General features: G+C 39.5%; 4 protein-coding genes across 4 annotated transcripts; 1 reads left to right on the forward strand and 3 right to left on the reverse strand.

Moving 5' to 3' along the window:
• The first annotated feature begins 382 nt into the window (after positions 1 to 382).
• LOC124639392 (venom serine carboxypeptidase-like) lies at positions 383 to 2,080 on the forward strand. The gene has a single exon (XM_047176729.1). It carries the CDS (start codon positions 383 to 385, stop codon positions 1,769 to 1,771), a length of 1,389 nt encoding a protein of 462 aa, XP_047032685.1. The 3' UTR covers positions 1,772 to 2,080.
• On the reverse strand, positions 2,070 to 15,758 carry LOC124639389 (cell division control protein 45 homolog). Its single transcript, XM_047176727.1, has 10 exons — positions 15,544 to 15,758; positions 15,176 to 15,466; positions 14,836 to 14,916; positions 14,162 to 14,293; positions 10,772 to 10,948; positions 8,024 to 8,181; positions 6,116 to 6,317; positions 5,375 to 5,572; positions 3,716 to 3,885; positions 2,070 to 3,297 (listed from the first exon to the last, which is right to left on the reverse strand). The coding sequence occupies exons 1-10, from the start codon at positions 15,592 to 15,594 to the stop codon at positions 3,156 to 3,158; spliced, it is 1,602 nt and encodes a 533-aa protein (XP_047032683.1). The 5' UTR covers positions 15,595 to 15,758; the 3' UTR covers positions 2,070 to 3,155.
• Positions 15,759 to 16,162: 404 nt separating this feature from the next.
• Positions 16,163 to 22,106, reverse strand: LOC124639660. The gene is made up of 2 exons (XM_047177103.1): positions 22,073 to 22,106; positions 16,163 to 17,116 (listed from the first exon to the last, which is right to left on the reverse strand). Exon 2 carries the CDS (start codon positions 17,092 to 17,094, stop codon positions 16,357 to 16,359), a length of 738 nt encoding a protein of 245 aa, XP_047033059.1. The 5' UTR covers positions 17,095 to 17,116; positions 22,073 to 22,106; the 3' UTR covers positions 16,163 to 16,356.
• Positions 18,211 to 21,825, reverse strand: LOC124639659 (RNA polymerase II-associated protein 1). The gene has a single exon (XM_047177102.1). The coding sequence runs from the start codon at positions 21,821 to 21,823 to the stop codon at positions 18,233 to 18,235; it is 3,591 nt and encodes a 1,196-aa protein (XP_047033058.1). The 5' UTR covers positions 21,824 to 21,825; the 3' UTR covers positions 18,211 to 18,232.
• Positions 22,107 to 22,366: the final 260 nt, after the last annotated feature.

A 22,366-nucleotide genomic window follows, 5' to 3' on the forward strand; every position in this document is an offset into this window, starting at 1 on the left:
GGTAGCATTTTTTTCTACTTACATGAAAGAGATTAGCTTTCGCTACATGAAATGCGAGATCACGCACGCACGCATGTATAAAATTTAATATACCAATGCATGGAATGGATTGCGCTAAAATGAAATCTGGAAATCTGGACTAGGTATGGACAAAATTTATTTAACATAAAACCTCATCTTCTTTGATTTGATTGACGCCAATGTCGCTGTCAGATATACCAAGATTCAGTGATTTCAAGATGAAGATATTCCGTTTCGTATATACAAGGTACTATTTGGATTACGGATTTTTGGTTTCAAGGAGTCTCCCAAGGAGTTCATAACAATTGACACTGCAGCATTCAATAGAAACCAATCCCTTTGGGGTAATTATTCTGATCATATGTTTCTTTCGATCACGTTATTGGCCCTGTGTTGTTCCTTGGTAAACACGATATTCTTTCCAATTTACCCAAAACTTAAATTAGGCCCAAAACCTTCGAAAGACGCCGGCGATCCACTATTTCTAACACCTTACATTGAACGAGGATTAGTAAATCTAGCCCAGAACCTGTCTCGAGTGTATCTGCCGCACACGCCTGAAGTCGCGAGCCATGCTGGCTTCCTGACGATCAACAAGCAGTTCAGCTCCAATCTGTATTTTTGGTATTTTTTACCATTTTCTAAGAACCATTCAGCGCCGGTCATTTTGTGGCTGCAAGGCGGACCTGGATGTAGTTCTCTCTACGGACTTTTCGCAGAAATAGGACCCCTTTGCGCAAGGAATCACAGATTGGTTTTGAGAAAATATCACTGGACTCTGCGGTACCACGTGATTTTCATTGATAGCCCTGTTGGCACCGGCTTCAGCTTTTCAAAAAATTCTAACGGTTATTGCGTCAACCAAGAATGTATTGCAAAAGGACTATATCGAGCATTGTGGCAGTTTTTTCAGCTTTTCCCATTACTGTTGAGAAATGACTTCTACATAGCTGGCGAATCGTATGCTGGGAAGTACATACCGTCTCTAGGCATGGAAATCCACAAACAGAATGCCAGAAGAAGATTAAAAATGAATTTAAAAGGCATGGCGCTTGGCAATGCTTACTGCGATCCGTTAAACCAATTGGATTACGGTAATTACTTGTACCAGCATGGTATGTTGGACGGCAATGAGTTGGGCGTATTTATAAAAATTCAAATGGACATTTACGTGTCAATAAGAAACAAGAATTGGTTGCAAGCGAACATACTAATGGACAGGTTGATGGACGGACAGGTCACACACTTTTCGCTGTTTAAGTTCTACACGGGGTACGATTCGTATTACAATTATTTGCATTCGACGTTGAAGAATGACGCGACGTCGTTTATAACTATAGTCCACAGGAATGACGTGAGACGCAGCATGCACGTGGGGGGGCTGCCGTTTAACGACGGGGAGACAGTGCAGTTGCTGCTGGCTCTGGACATGATGCAGTCCGTGGCTCCCTGTGTAGCGGAGCTCTTGTCTCACTACCGAATGCTATTCTACAACGGCCAACTAGACATCGTTGTGGCGTACCCTCTCACGGAAAACTTCTTAAACAATCTTAATTTTGCCGGCGCCGCAGAATACAAAAGAAGTGGTAAAATAATATGGAAAGTGGGCAAGAATTTAGCTGGTTACATAAAAAATGCCGGGAACCTCACGGAGGCTTTGGTACGGAATTCCGGACATATGGTGCCGCAAGATCAACCGAAATGGGCTCTGGATTTGATAACGAGATTCATAGAGCGTAATTATGCATGATTTTATAGAGGCAATGAAATGTCTGGTCGCTAGAACGTATAATTTTCGAATATTGTCTAAGATTCTTGAATTAGATTAGCCTAGTATTATTAATGTAAATGATACGAACAAATCTCACTTATTTAGACACTCCTGTTAATTTTAATTTTGTCAAATTAAGTCTATATTTATGTTATTAATTTGTAAATGCCTTATAATTTTGAGATACTCTGACGATTACATGATTATCAAGTTTCCCTTGTGCAATATTCTGTATACGTAACTATGTTGTTTTTTATATGACGGAAATAAAAGTACATTTTTCTATAATCAATTTTATTTATTTTATAAAGCAACTGAGTTATTACTAAATAAATATTATTCACTAAGAACTTACAATTAGAAACAGTCATATCAACAAATAAACAAGTTAGGAGAATGGTGATTTTATTACAAAAACTACATTTTTCATGATATGCATTGAAATTTGGAAAATTCATGTTTTTTTTATACATAAAAACCACCATTCTTCCCACTTTTCACAGCACACAAACATACATTTCAAATCTTATGAAAATAAAACAGAAACTGATTTCAATTAACAAAAAGTAGATTATAATTATTGATCATTAATAAGTGAAATAATATCATACACAAAACTGGGATCAGTATTGAAATTAATATTTTAAACTATGTATCTGATTGCTATATTTAATTAAAGATATTATAGGCGAATTATTTATTGAATTATCTTAAAACTATGATAGGTTTGAAGGCACAATTTTGTGATTTTCGTCTGTTAACTTAGCTAACTTACTTCATAGATTGGTTAAAGATATTATTTTGTACATCTAGTTCATAACAGTTCGACTGCATTGTGTTGCGGGTACTTACGACAATATTTACAGTAATGCAGCATTCCTTATATACTATTATTATTGTAGTGACTGGTAATGAGAAAAAACTAAAAAGATGTTAACATTTTAAATTCATATGATGCTTATACTGAAATATAAAAAAATAAATAAGTGAGAAATTATAATTAAACTAATGTTTTTCCAAAGTTTTTTTAAACATTCAGTACTTTATTTCAATTCTAGTGTATTTGCCAATGTTTATCAAGATTTTTAGTCAGAGTAGCGTAGATATAATGCGGGTGGGGATAATGTTTTTGTTTAGTATGGTATGTCATAAGTATAGTGTATAGTGTTGCACGGACTAGCAAGCAAAGCGTAGGACGTCCACCAACAAGGTGGACAGACGACCTTATGTCGGTCGCCGTCGACGCTGGATGCAGGTCGCCTCCAGCAGGTATCTGTGCAGATCTAAGGGGGAGGCTTATGTTTAGCAGTAGACGTCCTATGCCTGAGATGACGATAGTGTATAGTACATTGTTTAGGTATGTTTAAGCGAGTAAAGCAGTGAGAGCGTCGAGGAACTGCGGGCGCTGAGCGAGCGGCAGCGTGATGACGGAGGAGTCCACGTGGTCGAGCGATACACTCGCGCCGCACTTGGTCGCTGCCTGCTCGAATGCCGCGCCGAATAGACTGTAGGACAAAGTTAATTAAACTGAATATCATTAGGTAAATGTTTATAGTTATGGACAGTGCCGGCTGTAGGTTACATTGGTTTATTGATTATGCTGTCGGTGAACTATGAATTCAATCCTAAGAATATTTAAAATTTAAAAGTAATCAATAAAAAAATACGTATTTTGAAAAAAAAAGATAATTTTCAGCTGCAAGTTACAAAAACAGAAATTAAGATTTGTAATATTTTTTGTGTAAGATTCGAGATTAGGTAAAGCTTGGAGCACAAAGAGTTCCTTTATGAAAGTACCTTTTCATCCTACTGCTGGGCTCAGGCTTCCTTTCATTTGAGATAGATTGAGCGTCAGTACCACTCTTGCTCAATTCAGCTTGCTGAATTGAAGTTTTTAAAAGAAATAGCATATTGTATACTCACTTCCTAGGCTCATGCTGATATCTAGGCGGTATGCCAAGCAGCAGACAGGTGGTGTCATCAATGGGTGCACTGGCGACTACAGCTCGTGAAGCCCCGGCCGCCGCCGCCGTCCACCGCGCCGCCACGCCCAGCCAGAGCGGACCGCGGACTATGCGGGACTCTGGGGTACCCTGGAATATTGTAAGGGAATGTTAGTTACAAGTTGAGTAAGTAAGGGAAGAGCTTGTGACTAAGTAAACACGCGTGGATTAGTTCATAAGGTTAAGCAACGCTTGGCGCGGTAAGTCCGTGGATGGATGACCATATTGTCATGATTAACAGAAAGGAATCTAGTCCTATAGACGTAAACGATAGCTTGGTTACTTTGAGCAAGTGGTTTGCCGCGAATAACTTGCTTCTTAATTCTTCCAAAACGAAATGCATTAAATTCTCTTTACCTAATGTAACACCAGTAGGGCTCAATATCGTTCTGGACGATAATAAATTAGATGTTATTAATCAAACCGTCTTCCTGGGCATCACCATTGACTCTAAATTGCAATGGGGTACCCACATCTCAGCACTGTCAAAGAGGCTGAGTTCCGCAGCTTATGCAGTCAGAAAAATAAGACAGATTACTGACGTTGCTACTGCTAGGCTCGTGTATTTCGCTTACTTCCATTGTATTATGTCCTATGGTATTTTACTGTGGGGGGCAGCGGCTGACGTAAACTCAATCTTCGTTCTCCAGAAAAGGGCAGTTCGTGCAATTTATGGCCTCGGCCCTCGCGATTCATTAAGAGAATTATTTAAAGAAATTGACATATTGACACTACCTTCTCTTTATATACTAGAAAATATCATGTTCGTACGCAAAAACTTAAATCAATTTAGTGTTAAAAGTGATATACATTCCATTAATACAAGAAACAAACACAAGCTAGTAGTTCCGAGATTCAGATATTGTAAGTGTGTAAGTGTATAACCGATCTCACGGATATAAAATTTAAGAACACTTTAAAATCCACCCTAATTAAAAAAGCTTATTATAAAATTCAAGACTTTGTTGACGATAAAGATATTATATGGCGATAACTCATCTCTCCATGTGTGTCTTCCCTGGCAATTAAACGACTTTTCTTCTCCCTTTGCATTGTATAGATTTACAGTTTAACTTTCTTGCATTGTATAATTCTGTGAGCTTACTATTGTTATGTAATAGACTGTTTGTACTGTGACTATATTACTTTTTTAAAAGAGTGTCTATGGAGTTTCTTGCCGGCTCTTCTCCATGAGACCAACTTTTTGGAACCGTGCAACTAATGTGACGTTTCATAGGTGCCTGCAAAGGCCTATGTGAAATAAAAAGATTTTGATTTTGATTTTGATTTTGATGAGTACTTCCGTGTGTTAGAAGGCACAATAAACAGGTGAGTCCCGTCAGTTATTTTAACATCTTTAGCAGTCGTTACATGTAGTAAGTAGCCAGAAAGCCTGACAACCAGTCTTGAAAAATGGTATCAGGATGCATGGGTAACTGGGCTGAGGAAATCAGATAGGAAGTCGCTTATAAAACACTGTTTGGTCCTCAGCTGCAACGGGTTAAACTTGAAGCCGATTCCAACATAATTGGGAAAAGGCTAGGCAGATGATGATATGTGTCCAGTGAGGGTGCATCACCTCCTGCACGATGAAGTAGCTGAAGGGTCCGGCGAGGTGCAGCCGGCGGCCGCTCAGCGTGCCGTGCACGAGGCGGGCCACCGCCTGCAGCGCCGCCATGGCGCCCGCGCTGCCCAGCGACAGGCTCTCATTCTGTCCGCTCTGTGTGTCTAACGCTGAGAGAGCGTGTTGGAAGCCTTCCGCTTTTGGTATTGTTTCCTGAAAAAGAGAAAGAGATGTAATCAATAATGTGTTCCAGTTTTCAATCCACGAAGCGCTCGTCAAGATGCTGCAGCGCTTACTGCGCTGCTCGCACGTCACGCAATTGACGAATCGGCGACACTTCTTCACCTACCGCGGTCACGTAAACTTCACCGCAACGCAAAATTACTCTTGAATATTTTTAACAATAGAGTCCATTCGAAAAATGATTTTATTCAGCCGAAGCCAACAGTATACTGGATCTCGGGAAAAAACAAGGAGTACGTAACTACGTACATTAATTAAGAAGAGTACGTAGTACATTAGGGAAGTCTTTACGGAAACCAGTAAGGGAAGTATTTTGGGGGAGTCGGCCGTTGTACATAATTGTCTGTATCCCGTATGTATTTACTGTTTAGTATGCAATAAAGAATAAGAATAAGAAAAGGGAAGTATTTTTGGGGAGTCGGTACAGGCAGTAATATAGAGTACATAGTCTTAACAGTCTTTATATATTTTCTCCTAGGTGCTCACCTAGGAAAACAAAGTTACATAACTTACATGTTCAATAAGCCCCATGATAGCGAAGACGACGTCCATGGCGGGCAGCGTGGGCGAGTGTACTCGCTGCAGCAGGAACGTGGTGTGCGTGGGTGCGGGCAGCTTGTGCTTGGGGGCGGCGGCCTCCAGCGCCGACAGCAGCGAGCGACGCAGCTCCACGTCCATCGAGCGGTACGCTTGACGAGCTTGTTGGAGAGGGATTCTGAAATTAAAAAGATTTTTTTTTTGGTTGGGATTATTTTGGTTGTATAATATACATATTCCATTAGCCTAATGGTCCGCTTGAACTGTTCCATTCCGGCACTGTGTTCTGCCCATCTCCTCTTCTGTTGCTACCTTGTCACAACAACGTCTCTAACACAGGACATTAGAGTGGACCAGGAGGCTAATGGAATGGCGACCGTGGGAGAATCGTCGCGGCAGAGGACGTCCCTCTATGAGATGGGTCAATGACATATCCAAAATAGCAGGACCAAATTGGACGCGAGTGGCAAGAAGTAGGCAGAAATAGAAAGATTTGGAGGAGGCCTACATGCGAAGACGGACAGCCTAAGGGCTGTGATGGATGGAATATACATATGCAAATGCATAAAATGTTAGGTATGCTTGTCTTATAGCACATTGCATGTTTAGTGCAAGTTTTTAGTTACAGTGTATAAACCATGATTTTGTTAGATTAGTCTAGTAAAGTATAACACCACATGTTCGTATATCTTACGACTTTTGGCTGATCGTAGATCTTACTACACCTACCTACTTAATATACTTAAAGTATAGTCTAGTAAAGTCTAGTAAAGTCGTAAGATATACGAACATAGTAAGATATATGTAAATTAATAAAAAACTGAGATTTTTTTACACAAGTCTTAAACTTTTTACCGTCGTAGACGGTAACCGTCTTACCACAAAAACTTTTTAACGTCAGTTTAAGACTTGTCTAAAAAAATGACAAATTATGACGTTGACATATGGTTCATTTTGGAGCCACATTTTTTTTAGACAAGTGTAAAACAGTGGTTAAAGTTTTTGTAGTAAGGCCATTAGTGTATTGACTATTGACCCCGCTATTGATAACGTTTCTAACGTCTACCTATTGTTTTGAATTTCTAATCTTAGAAAAATAAATGGGTCATACAATGAACTCCATGTAGCAACTATGTAGTTTATTTTAAAAGTTCGTGGTAATAAGGGTCCGACAGTGACAGCACCCAAATTGGCTTGCCTCAAACTATTTTGTGATAAATCTATACAGTTATTGACGGCGAAAAAAATATATATGAATCTTGATCATATTTCAGAGAACCCTGTAAAAAGCAAAACACGTTCTCGAAAAGTTTTCTCGATACAAAAAAAAAATAACTTACCTCTTAAAATGATCTTCCAACAAAAATATATGTATTACTTATCAATGTACATTGATAAAATGTATAACATTAACTTATACATGTGTAAATACAGAACTTATTTGATTTTTATTTTTGACTACTTAGCTCATTTTAAAGCTATTAATTAATATTCTGTTACGAACGTTGCGAACGTCCCGTCATCAAGCTTCTCTTTCGTACGTATTTTGATTGTCACTTGTGCATGTTAACTTGCTCCAGCCACAAGCACCCTAACAGCCCTTTCACACGGCAGTCCAGTTTTGCGGGACCGGCATTTTACTGTATCCTGCAAAACTGAACTACGTGTGAACACAGCGTCCGTATTTGCAGGATACAGTCAAATGCCGGTCCCGCAAAACTGGACGAACGATCCAGTTTCAAGTGACAAAACCGACGGGAACAGCATTCTGCATGCGGTTTGCTCGTGTGAACACTAGCATATAATATCTTTTGCGATCAAATGGGATCCTGCAAAAAACTGGACTGTCGTGTGAAAGGGCCGCCGTTACAATACAGTACATACCCAGTATCAGCCAGCAGCTGCCTAAGCCTCGCGTGACCAGCCCGTGTGTGCAGCCGCAGCGAGGGCGCCAGCGCCGGCGCGTGGCACAGCGCCGCCTCCAGCGACCAGCGCCGGTATAGCGGCAGGCATACGTCCTTCTCTAGAGTTACATGACAACCCTGGAAAAAGAGAACTCATTAGTGTTGCGGATGGTATGATGTGCGCTATGATGGATCGTTCACTGTTCTTGCTGTGAGATTGTGGAATTCTTCTCTGTAGCTTCAAGGTTGGCTGTAAGAGAACCCAAGTCTGGGTTAAGCTCGCCGTTGTACAGTCTTGGCCAAAAGTATTGAGCACCTTACAAATTTCGCTAGATCACGGTAATTATGGGAGAAACCCGAATCTATCGTTGAAGTATTCTTTTATCGGTTATCTACAAAGATTTTAAAACAATGACTTATGCCGCAGCGGACAATAAAACACCTGGGTGCAAGAAAATGTGTCTTTTACAATTTTTGAATTTATTTTTTAGTTCGCTACCATCGCTCGTTGTGACAACATCCAGTGATCTAGTGCGCCTTTGGTATTTTATTTCAAAGTTTTAAGTGTTATAGTTGTGATATGCCAAAACGAAACGAACTTTCTTTAGAATAATGAGTGCAGATGCAGCTTCTGCATGAGCAAGGGAAATCACAAGTAGAGATTTCCAAAACTGTGAAATGTTCGCGCCGATCCGTGCATTATGCTATTCAGCGATTCTCTGATACCGGATCACATCAAAATAGACCGAGAACCGGGCGCAAACGCATCACCATAGGCCGTCAAGATCGTCAGTTACTGAGAGAGTCATTAAGAAATAGGAAAAAAACATCTTCAGAGCTCGCTGCTGAGTTTTCAGAACAAAAGAAGAAAACAATTTCTGCTCGAACTACTCGTAGAAGGCTTCAGGAAGCTGGTCTGAAAGGCTGTAAAGCTAGGAAGAAGCCATGGCTCTCCGAGAGCAACAAAAAAGCTCGGTACAAATGGGCCTTACAACACCGAACTTTCACCGCTGCAGATTGGTCAAATGTTGTGTGGTCAGACGAATCAAACTTTGAGGTGAGTAAGTCTATTTAATGCCCTAACAAAATAATATAAAATGGTTTAAATTCTAAACGCATAGAGGAAGTTCTTTTTATTTCCGGAACTCAGTATTTTTCTCTTTATTGCAGATTTTTGGTACACCTGGTGTGACCTTTGTGCGTCGCCGGGTGGGCGAAGAATTTAAGCCAGAGTGTGTGGTCCCAACCGTAAAACACGGCGGCAGCAGTATAATTGTCAGGGGTTGCATGACCGATTCTGGAGATGGCGAATTGTTCTTGTGTGAGGGCCGCATGGACTCTTCTAAGTACGGAAATGTGCTAGAAACTGCGTTGCTGCCTTCGTTCACGAAACTTTTCGGTGACACGAACATGGATAGTGATAAATTACAGCAGAATAACGCGCCTTGCCACAAATCTGGCCGCACTATGAGATGGTTTCGGGAAAATAGCATAGAGCTTCTTGACTGGCCTGCCCAGTCGCCAGATCTGAACCCCATAGAACATTTATGGGGTTTATTAAAGCGTCGAATTAGGCGCCACACAATTAACAACAGAGAAGAATTGAAACGCTACCTGCGCCTAGAATGGAACGCAATTGCTGCTGAAGACTGTAAAAATCTTGTTAGCTCTTTACCAAAAAGAATTTCTGCTGTAATTAAGACAAAGGGTGGACCCACAAAATATTAATTTTCAATTAATAAATAGTAAATTACAAATAAAAAAAACGTTTTGTTTTATTCCTATTTGATACTCCGCATAAAACTGAAAGATGTCATGGGTGCTCAATACTTTTGGCCAAGGCTGTATATGTCACCGGAAAATAACAAGACTCGTAAGTTGATCAATTTGCTAGGTAGTTGATCAACTTTCGGGAAATAATAAACGGCAGTTGAAATGTACTATTTAACGCATTGAATTTTAGCTAATTGGTCAACTTACGGTACCCAGCCGTAATTTAATAATTTACTATATTGCTACAAGTAAAATCATCCACAAGTGACCAATCGTTGCCCCGTGTACTATTTGACGTTACACTATTATCCGTCACTTAATACACTTTTCTCTGATTGGTCGACAGCATTCATTATAAGTATTTAACAAGTGAAGGCACGTGAGTCTTTTGACCAATCAATGTACACCTCGTCTTTGTCAGATGATTTAACGGCAAGACTACATAAATTAAACAACTTACTGAAATACATACATTAAATAGTACATTCTAAATGCCGTTTATTATTTTCCGAGAGTTGATCAACTACCTATTAAATTGATCAACTTACGAGTTTTGTTATTTTCCAGTGATATATAACAATAAGTGTGCAATAAAGAATAATAATAATCATGGAACTTTAAATTGGTAGGTCCCAGCTGTCATTTGAATATCTTTGGCAGTCATTATAAGTAGTCTGAAGTGAGTAAGTCCGGCAACCCGTGTTACGTACAGTTGTGTCGTGTTCTTGCGGCGTGTGCGAGCGCAGATGATGGTGATCGAGCACTATGTGACAAGTGTAACATGTACTGTTTTGCGAAACACTGTCTCTCAAGATACAGGATAACCAAGTTTGAGAGGCAGAATTTGAATTCATTGTGTACAGATTTATATAGCTTACCGAATGTTTGCGTTTTGTGTAAATGTTTCTGTTTTTGGGAAATAAAGATATATTATTATTTATTTTATTTTACGTACAGTTTTGTCGTGCTCTTGCGGCGTGTGCTCGCGCAGATGGTGGTGGTCGAGCAGCGCCTGCGCCGGCGCGCGGCGGCACAGCGCGGCGCCCGCCGCCGCCGCCACGCTGCCCGCCCACACGCCGCCCCAGCCGCACCGCGACACTCGCCAGGCTAGCTCTAGGGCTATACACGCACTCTAGAAAAGATATAAAAAAAATAGTAATAATTAGTATAGTTATCGGTACGAATCTTGAGCGCTGACCTACATCTGCGCAGAAGTGATTTATTAGCAAAGAACCAATCCCGAGTGATGGCTATGACGCGATGCACTGCGGGCCAATCACCGCTTTAGCCCGCCCCCGCGCCTCACTTCATACCACAAAAGGGACCTAATAAATTACTTCTGCGCAGGTGAAGGTCAGCGCTCAAGATTCGTGCCGATGACTATAGGTAGTTTGACGTGATAACGTCAAATATGACAGTAATATATGAGCCGACCACTCGAGCCATCGTGCATCTCTCTCGTTCGAGCCGCGCTCTTGCTTCCAGAACGGGACATCGAGCGTAACGCGACAATGACTTCAACTTTTTCGTTCATGCAGCCCGTAATATCGAGTTATTATGCTACTGCTCCATCTGCGTTAGCGTTAACGTTAATGTCAATGGCCAACTACACGTTACTTAGGGCATTAAAAATGCGCGTTGGCTACACTTAAACCGACACCTGAGTTATCGCTTAACGTTTAATGCTATTAATAATGCCATCATCCTCCGAGCCTTTTTCCCAATCATGTTGGGGTCGGCTTCCAGTCTAACCGGATTCAGCTGAGTACCAGTGCTTTACAAGAAGCGACTGCCTATCTGACCTCCTCAACCCAGTTACCCGGGCAACCCGATACCCCTTGGTTAGACTGGTGTCAGACTTACTGGCTTCTGACTACCCGTAACGACTGCCAAGGATGTTCAATGACAGCCGGGACCTACAGTTTAACGTGCCATCCGAAACACAGCCAATGGTGTCTAAGATATACTTAGAAAGTACATACAGACTTAGAAAAGTTGCATTGGTACTTGCCTGACCTGGGATCGAACCCGCGCCCTCATACTTGAGAGATTGGTCCTTTACCCACTAGGCCACCACGACTTTTCCACTAGGCCACCACGACTTTTGCATTTTGAATGCTATTAATAATGCCATTTGTATAAAATGCCATTACAATGTTGGCCACATCTGTGTAACGCCAAAATTTTACGCGTTAAGACCATGTTAAGACGCAGATGGAGCAGGAGCATTAGACATTGTCACGTCAAAATTTGCCTGTATCACTCGCAGGGGCGTAGCTACCGCCGTATCTGCCGTATCAATTATACGGGGCCCCCGGGCCACGGGGGCCCCAAAAGTGTGTCATCATCCTCCGAGCCTTTTTCCAAACTATGTTGGGGTCGGCTTCCAGTCTAACCGGATTCAGCTGAGTACCAGTGCTTTACAAGAAGCGACTGCCTCTGACCCCCTCAACCCAGTTACCCGGGTAACCCGATACCCCTTGGTTAGACTGGTGTCAGACTTACTGGCTTCTGACTACCCGTAACGACTGCCAAGGATGTTCAATGACAGCCGGGACCTACAGTTTAACGTGCCATCCGAAACACAGTCATTGGTGTCTAAGATATACTTAGAAAGTACATACAACTTGGAAAAGTTGCATTGGTACTTGCCTGACCTGGAATCGAACCCGCACCCTCATACTCGAGAGGTCGGTTCTTTGCCCACTAGGCCCCAAAAGTGTGTGAGGACAAAAAATAAAAACTTCCTAATTTATTTTATTTTACAAATATCAAAATTCTGAAAAGTAATTCTTTTTTTTCCCGCCTTTAGCGTTCGTTCAAAAGTTAACAACACTCTACATCGTTATGGCGGGCTGCGGGACTTCCCCGTTTTACTTACTTCATCTTCAACTCAGCGGGGAATCCTTCATCGATATCGCGATTTACGTGTACGTTGTTGTACTTTACAATGGATATTAAACCACGGAGTTAGTAGCAGCATAAGGGGGGGGAGAGGGCGGTCCGCCACTGGTACCACGTCTCGGGGGGTGCCATCTCGGTCGACACATATCTGCACGACCAGGATGGCACGGGCAGAAGGGACAAGTCACTGAGGGTGCCATTCTAATCTGCAAAGCCTAGGTTCACTACCAGTCACTGCATGCTATTCAAAGAAGACGGATCGCAATCCATTCAAAATTGCCCCACGTCCTATAACAATGTGACGAATCTCAAAAAAAAGATAAAAATGTTAAAAATAATATGGCATACTCTCTAATTTCTTTTTTTCACACCTTCATATGAAAAAAATGCTTTAAAGATTGTTTAGGCGCTGTTACGAAAACATCGTTCATGGGACTATTTATGGAATATTTTATTAAATTATTTTTTTCTCAAAACTTAAAAATTTCACACTGATTTTTAGGGTATAGTTAGAGAGCTGATATTTTCACAGATGATGTATTTCTGTTGCCGCTATAACAACAAATACTGAAAACTAGAATTAAATAAATATTTTGGGGGGCTCCCATACAACAAGCATGATTTTTTTGTCCGTTTTATAAATAATGGTACCTACGGAACCCTTCATGCGCGAGTCCGACTCGCACTTGGCCGGTTTTTATAAAACATGTTTGGGTTTTTTATATCCCAAATTTCAAAAATAGCTCTTTATAAGTTTGCAATGACCCGTTTCCGGTTTCTTTACGTTAAATTAAACCTAGCAAAAACCACCACGAATGATTTCTACACGATTTTTAAGTACTTTTATTTACAATTTTAATCCATGATTATTGGCACGGAGTGCAGTGCACTGTTTATTTACGCGCTTTATATAAATGTGCATTAAATGAGTGAAAGGAAAATAGATTATCCCAGCGGCGCTGAGAAAAGAAAAAGTTAACAGAAAAGGGAAGAGGTTATAAAAAAGTGCCATATAAGGGCCTCCAAACAATTTTTTATACGGGGCCCCGACAAAGCAAACTACGCCACTGTCACTCAGGGACAGTCTAGCTTGCCAACAGTGAAAATATATTTTCAAATCGGTTCAGAAGTTCCCGCTGAAGCTTTTAGGATATAAACAAAGATGGAAGCTGTATAGATCTTCTGTATAGAGCTTTGTTATATGTACATCAATCTACTATTGATCATAGATGACCCACAGACCTATTACATAAGAAGGGTATTCAATATTTTAGAATCACAAGACTCCACTCTTAAATACAATTAAAAGTTTGACAAGCACTAACTAGCAACTCGAATAATATAATATTTAAAACCATAGCCCTTCTTGGTAGGGGAAAAATACTTATACTCAAGGAAAAGAATAAAACTCTACATTTACAGGATAAGAAAGTAAACTTACAGGTTTCCCATAATAAGAGAACTGCGTGTAGTTGAACATGAGGGTGTTCCTCCTCTCCTCCCAGGCGCGGCGCTCGCGGCGACGCTCCACCATCGCCTCCAGCCCTTCACGACCACTCTCTGACTCCTCATTCTGATGGAAATCAGACATTGCAGTCAGCATCAAATAGTCAGTCACTTATCTGACGCCAGTCTAACCAAGGGGTATTGGGTTGCCTGGGTAACTGGGTTAAGGAGGTCAGACAGGCAGTCGCTCCTTGTAAAGCGCTGGTACTCAGCTGAATCTGGTTAGACTGGAAGCCAACCCCAACATAGTTGGGAAAAGGCTCAGTAGATGATGACTTATCTGATGCCTGTTGGTTTGATAGTTTGTCAGACTTTCTGGCTTTGACTACTAAAAATCTCAATAATTTTCTTAACTCTTATAAAACATAAAAATAATTCTAGAAAATCTGGACTTTAAAATATGATATCACCAATCCATTAACCTCTTGAATGCCGCTTATAACAGAACAATAGAAAATCCATTGTGTCTCGCGTAGATCTCGCATAGATCTGCGCACCAGCATATAAGGGGTTAAGCAAGTGTGGAGATTGACTTTCATACCTTTTTGGTTTAAGAGGAGGCTGGGCAATAATACTTTGAATATATGATAGAATAAACTATTAACTCACCTCCTCATCTTCCTCTTCATCTTTGAAAATATCATCAAAGTTTGGAATGTTCTCCTCGCTATCTTTGTAAACTAGCCTCACCTAAAACAAAATTAAAATTAACAGTGCATTTTGTCAGTCATTGAAGGGTTAAGATTATAATTACTATATGATTAAAGTACTTCAAAAATCAACACGAACAAACCTATGTATATTTTTGACTTTAAGAGATTTTAGCTCTGTAAATATGTGAATATTTCCATAAGTATATAACTTTAATGTAAAGATGTAAGAAACTACATTTATGTAAAGATTATGAAGCCTAGACCTAAAAGAACAGCATCATAAACACACAACTTACCTGTCCATCACTATAAACATTACAAACATCAGTAGGTTTGTGAGCGTCCAACACAAAGAACACAACTTCTTCCTCCGGCTGCAGGATATCCACCAAGTCTATGGTCCCCCCACAGTTCACCAGCACCACATACTTTATTTCTTCATTATTTTCTTCATAAGCCTGCTTTAACTCCGCAATACCCCCCACCGGCACCAATGTATACGACACATTATCACTTTTAAACAAACCCTGCAATATTTTACACGTGCAAATAGCATCCACGTCGTAATGAACTAATAATAACACCCTCTGAAACAAATAAAAGTTTCTGTAACACAAAAAAGTTTGGTTGTAAACTCGTAAACAATGTTTCAACTGCTACTCACGTTCCCTAGCAATATGTTGTAGAAATCGTTTTTTATGTCCTCTATGAACATCTTGGCATGTCACGGATGTAAAACCGTCCCAACTATCAGGAAATCATCTTAAATGCAAATTAATTTACACCACCAACGAAGTAAAACAGAAATAAAACACTGGAAACCAACCGGAAAGCACCTGCAAATACGTACGAACCAGTACGAACTGTCAGAAGAAATGTCAACTAAACGATTCCCGCCAAAACTAACAATGCGTTCATACGATATTAATTTATGGTGACGGTTTCAATCAGCTGACCGCTGCGTGTTATTCAAGCCCTTAATTAAAATAATTCTTGGAATCCTTATCATATTTCTTTCTTGGCGAAACCAGGCAATAACTTTGAACTTACATTTTTAATCCTATCCTTCTTAATTCATACAGACCAAGTTCCTTTTTAGTCCTTTTACTTAGTGCGTTACATACGAACAGCAGATTGATACAGCAAAAAGACAACAATGTAAGTAGAGCATAGAGCAGCAAATGTGTGTGCATGTAGATGTAGGCACGGTAGGTAAATTACAATCGCTTATCTTTATTTCCAAAGATGTTTAATAAAGGATGTTTTAAATAAAAAACAGACACTTAAAATTAAAAACTCGTTTATTTGTATGCTTAAATAGGGTTAACGGTTAAAAGTACAACTGGGTTATTATTTCACTTTTTATTACGTTTCTTTTCCATCGGTTTTCATATGATTTAAAAAGATTAACCATGGAGTTTCTTGCCCGTTCCTCTCCATAGGAAGCTACTTTTGGAATGGGCAACTAGAATCAATCTTAGTTATATTTATGATGTTCATATAAGTGCTCGTAAAGGTCTAAATTAGATTGACTATTTGACTTTGATTTAAAGTACTTCCGATGACGTGGCGGCGTTAATACGAAATCTCCATAAGTAGCATATATTGCGTACCAGAAGTAGTAATAGTGGATGGGCTCTGACTTGTCCTCTAGTTCCCTCTGTGTTCCCAGCTCCCTAGTAAACTCGTTCGTTACAAACATGATTAACAAGAGGTAACGATCGTCTTCATGCTCTCTGAAGTAATTCACTAAACTTTGAACATGATCTGTATCGATCGCAGTAGAAAAATGATTTTTTTCCTCCCCACGTTGATATGTTTTTGTTAGGAAGTCAAAATACTTCAGAATGGCTGCATGGTGCCGAATCCTCGTCCTTATATCTTCTCTTAACTGGTGGTAATTCTTTTCAATACTGCGATCATGGGGATTTTCATCCCATTGCCTTTTCAAATCCTTTTTGCGGCGGATGAGGTCGGCTATGTAATCCGGGAGATACTGAAGGCGGGGCATTGGGTCAGGATCTTGACTTATCAGTTCCGGCACCGGGGTCAATATTTTTCTGAAGATCTTCTCCATTCTTACAAATAGGGAGTCTTTCCGATAAATTCCGAAATACTCCATTTGTTTTGCCTTCTCTTGTTTGGGCTGTTCGCTCTGATCTGTCATGATCAGGCTTAACGAGAAATTACGTGGAATTCCCATCATGTTCAACATTCTGATGTAGGTAATGTGGACACAGTAACGTTTAAAAATAAACTGTATTAAAATTTTAAAATACTACGGTTTTATACCCAGCAGGTAGCAAAGATTTGGAATTTATTTATTACCTGCTCTATTTCTGAAAACCTCCCTAACACCAAACATCATTAGGAACTTAGGCTGTAAACCTTTTTGGCCCATTGTGCTCTCATTTGCATTGTGTGCAAAAATTACAATTAACAAGTAAAACAAAATATTTTAAACATAATCCGCTAAATAGGTGTTATCCTACATAGCTATTACCTAAGTATCCTAAAATCCTACTTATATTAAACGTGAGTTTGTGAGAATGTATGGATGGATGTTTGTTATTCTTTACGCATAAGCGGCAGAATTGGTTTGGTTGAAATTTGATATATAGACAGGTGATACTCTGGATTAACACATATGCTACTTTGTATAAACACACCACGCGGGCGAAGCAAGTCGTTAATAATTATATATGGAAAGAAGTAGAGACATATTGGTTTGACTTCGGAATACTGTTAGGTGGGTTTTCTCAAACTTTCACAAAGCAGTCCGTAGTCTGGAAGTTGGTGATTGATTCACCCGTGCATCGGAGAGCACGTAAATGAGCGTATCGTAAATATATCTACGCACTAACGCATGATCGGTTAGGTGTGAATGACTGAAAGTTTTATCGTATATTTGTCTGTTTTGGCGTTGCGCGACCCAAATTCCGTCAGATACAAACCTTCCCTAATGCTCTCTGAGGCATGGAGAAATTATTATAGAAACGGCGGATATCTTTCTAATACATAGGTTCATTGAACCATTTCTCGATTTTCTAGAACCCATGACAAGTACTTAATATGAAGCGTTAACTACCTGTAGATATGGCTTAGGTAGTAACTGAAAAGAACCACCAACAGATTAGCCTGCAGAGTTTAGCCTAAACAATGGAACAAAGATAATCCGATAATTATTGAGTACTATTTATATTTATGACTCCAGTTAGTTGTAAAAACGCACAAATTTTAAGTTTTATGAAATTCTATGTTTAGGTACACTAGCTGGTCATTTGTTCTTAGAAGGTTTTTGTGTTTTATGGTGAAACAAAACAAAAAATAATTATGAATAAGTACATAAATCTTTATTCTTTAGATACAGAGGTTTGTTTGTAATGTGCCGCGTGATGGGATGCTATTGTATGCGCTATCGTGCTCGGTCTCAGCAAATTAGTGGAAAGCGCTTGGAAATACGACTGGATTAGCGATTGGTCTGTTTCCTCAGGGTGTAAATACTCTTTAATGTCATAACAAAGATATTCTCCGGGACAGTCGAGCGCTCTAAGACATCCTGCGTATTCAGACCACAGAAGTTTCCGCCATTTAACGTCATGCCTCTGAGCTAAAGGCACCAAAACGCATGCAGCGAATGTAGGATCCCCATAACTGACTGATTGAAACTGCTCTAAGAACTGAGTGTAGAAATCCTGGAAATTATTCAATCCAATCAGTTGTTTGTCGAAATTCAACTTGGATTTCTTCTTGAACAATATATCTGTGCACTTCCGCAGTAATATTTTAATTTTGGGGTCCAGAAATAGCGAATTGTCGCATAGAAACACGCACATGATTCGGCAAAGTCTGTCCGTTACATCGATGTCATTCAAAAGGTCTGGAAAGCAGAGTTCGTTGAATAGTATCCACTCCAAACTGCACCTGATGATGAATTCCTTTTCAGCTGCTATTCGTTCAGCAACTTTCTTAGAATGCTCTCCAACGATTTTGGGAGCGTTATCGGCCTCTTGACTTCTGCTGTACAGTGTTAGTATCGGTAAATAGATCCAGTCTCGCGGCAAAATCGGCTCTTGCCAGCTCTTAAACCTTATGTTAGGACCTGTGTCTCTGTAGGTGATATTTACCACTTTGCTATAACACAGCTTAATCTCTTCAATAGACGTCAATGCTTTAGAAAAGCCATCAGCATCTGTTAGATTCACAAGATGCAATAATCTTTCAGCTGTGAACCAATGCTTATTAAATACCACGTAACCGAAAAGAAAATCTAATTCGTATTTTTTGTCATTTCGCAATATATAACATAGCTTGTTAGCTACAGTATAAAGTAGGTCCTTACTGCCTTCCGAAATCTCGTATTGAGTAGACAACTTTATAATACTGAAAACAAAGTTGGTTTCCATTCTTGTGAACCAATTATCACACAAACTTGGTACGTTATTGCTGAGTTTGCTCAAATACAGCGTCAGGTGCCTTAGGAAGGCTTCAGACATGTCTTTGTCATTTACATAAGTCAATAAATTGAACAGCGAAGTCAAAAACGGCAATGGTGATGCAACATTTAAGATTGGCAATACTTTCTGCTCTGAATCTATAACAGATCCTCCAAGAGACATCAAATTCTTGGTCAAATGTAGATCTTTATTTTCCAATCCAGATAACAAATTGGAACTGGGTATAAGATTTTTAATAATCATTTCAAATCCTCGCGACTGGGAAAGGGTCCTTAGGGAATCGTTAAGGAACTTCATTGGTAGATTTTCTATGAGAGTGACAGTCTTGCAGCAGTCTATCGCTGAACAGAGAAGGCGTAAATGACCACATGTGTATCTGGTAGCATTAGACAATTGTCCCATCCATTTCTGAACTCCTTCTTTTAGTAAGGGATATATCTGAGTCTTATAACTGTCCATTCCTCCCAGAATGCATCTTAGGAGTCTGTTCATTAGCTGAAGGACTACTGCAGCATGTGTTGCTGATAAAATGGACGATTCCACAAATATATCTGTTCCCTTCACATGTTTGTGTAAAGCAGTGATAATCACCGGAAAGAGTGATATAGCCACATCCGTCCCTAAGCCAAAGCACAACAGGTTTGATAATATACAAAAGGCTTCAATCTGTATTTTTAATCCGTAAGTTCTATCAACCCCTGAGCTTATGTATTCAGAAATTGGTTTCAGTATGTCATATTTAGTCAGTAGAGCTCTTGTTACTTCAATAGATTGTAATGACATGATTCTTATAAACTTGAGTGCAGCTAATATTGGCTTTCCTTTGTACACAATATTGGGATCAAAAACAAAATTTGTGGAAGTTACTGGCACAAAGTTCGTTATTATTGTTTTCATCAAGTGCTCCATCTCAACAATCTTCAATGCAGTTTGTACCGAATCTCTGGCTAATCTAGACAGTATTTGTAAGGAATATTGTACACAGTTGAAGTTTGGTCTAATTGTCTCCAATATATAGTACAGTCTCTGAAGGATTTCAGTTCGCTGAAGTGCAGTCATGATATCAATTTCAGCTAAATGGTAGTCGGTAAACTCGGATTCCTTAGACTGTAATTCTTCAATCTCTGACTTATCGTTTTCCAAACAAGGCTGTAATGTGCCTTCTTCGAAACCAATCAAGGCATCCAAGCTGGCTTCATCAATTCTGTTGTATAGCAAATTCCTCATAGCTCTTAGGGCTGGTTCTAAAATAATAACTTTGTTGTCATCCATAGCTATTCTGACAATAAAGAACAGTTTGCTAATAGGTATTTCGATGACATTTTTGTATGTGCCTGCACTGTAATACTCTATGATACCAGCTATTGTATTTAAGGCCATAACTCTTTGCTGAGTGATTGAAGATCGGGTCAATTCAACCAATTCTGTAATTGAGTACCCCGGTCTATGTGGCTCGTCACCGTGATGAAATAGTGGTTTAGTCTTTTCATTATATTCCAAAGTATATGGTAGAAGATAGCCGTTGAAGTCAAATCTTGCTTCATAAGGCTCGTCAGCCTTGATTCTCTTGCTTTCTTCTATGCCTTTCATCCATTCCAGTTTATCTTTTTCTAGTGAATTGAAATGAAGCCATTTGTTAATGTCCGGGTGGGATAATACATCATTTTCCCACAGATTGTTTTCTGGCAAAGCAACTGTAGTGTCTATGTTCTGTTCTGCAATCTCCATACTTTGGGTTTTGGGTGCTTGTTCTATTGCAACAGTTTTAGGCAATGAAGCTTGTTGTCTTTTGGCTTTTAAAAACTCTACAATTTTGGGGTCTATATTTGAAAGCAGTTTACTCCGTTCTTCAAGAATTTCTTTCTCCGACATGCCACTCAACAACTTTAGATTTTCACTGTGTATAGCATCCGCATCTGCCGATGATATTACAAAACTTTTTGAAGGCAAATTTACGTTGGAGGTTTTATTACTGTCCTTACTTGTACTTGGTTCATCTACATCCATATTTACACTCTCATTTTTCAACGTAGCATTTCTCTTACTAAATATAGTTGATCTCTTAGTAACTACAGGAAAACCTTGCGCTGGCATTTCTTTAGTACTAAATTCTTTGAAATCTGCTATATTTTTTTCGACAATATCCCCTAATAATGACGGAATAACTTTAGGGAAGTATACTTTGTCGTCGTCTTGTTCCGGTTGATCTATTTCTGGGTCTTCTATGTTCTTTTCTAAGATGTCACCGACAACTGAGGGAGAGTCATCAAATCGCGCCTTTTTTTCACCTTTAAGACCTTTGGCTTGTGCATATTTCGACGGTTTCCGAGTGTCAGAACTACTGGGCCTTTTACTGGTTTCCTGTGGTCGTAGATTAGTAACTGCAGCTGCAGGTTGCACATTTTGTTTCTGTTTTTCTCGCAAAAACTCTTCTTGCATGCGAAGAATGTCGTCCTCATCTTCACCGGGTTTTGGACGTTTGAACATGATGATTTGTTTTGTAATTGGTAATGTCACAGCAAATTATAATCTTTGTAGATTTGAGGACGAAAATAAGTTTTTGATAAACAAACTTTAGGTTATTTGTTTTGACACTGACAAGTAACGGAATTACTGTTTTCAGGGATTGCTTTATTATTTAATTATCTGAACAACAAAGAAAATGAGGTCACAAATACTTGTTGGTGCTTTGGGTTTAGAAGTATAGGTATGAATGTCTTTTGGTTTATTTCTTACCTATCAATGCCACTTGCCCTTCGTCATAACAAAAACTTGAACTTTGATACTGAAACTATTCAGAGAACTTGATAGAATTAATTTAAAAATAACGGATGAAGATTAGATGTTGCCATAGCATTCAAATAGGTACTATAATTTCAGAACTTGACAGCTATTTTCTCTCTAACTAAATAATTTCAATAGTTGTGTCGTACTGATAGTTCAGTCATAAACAAACAAATATTCTTGCTTCTATCGGGATCAGTCTGTTAGGAAATGCCGACCTCAGCGTTCTTAAAATGACGTGTAAAA

The sequence above is a fragment of the Helicoverpa zea genome, chromosome 19 (genome assembly GCF_022581195.2).
Source record: "Helicoverpa zea isolate HzStark_Cry1AcR chromosome 19, ilHelZeax1.1, whole genome shotgun sequence".
Classification (NCBI taxonomy): Eukaryota; Metazoa; Arthropoda; class Insecta; order Lepidoptera; family Noctuidae; genus Helicoverpa; species Helicoverpa zea.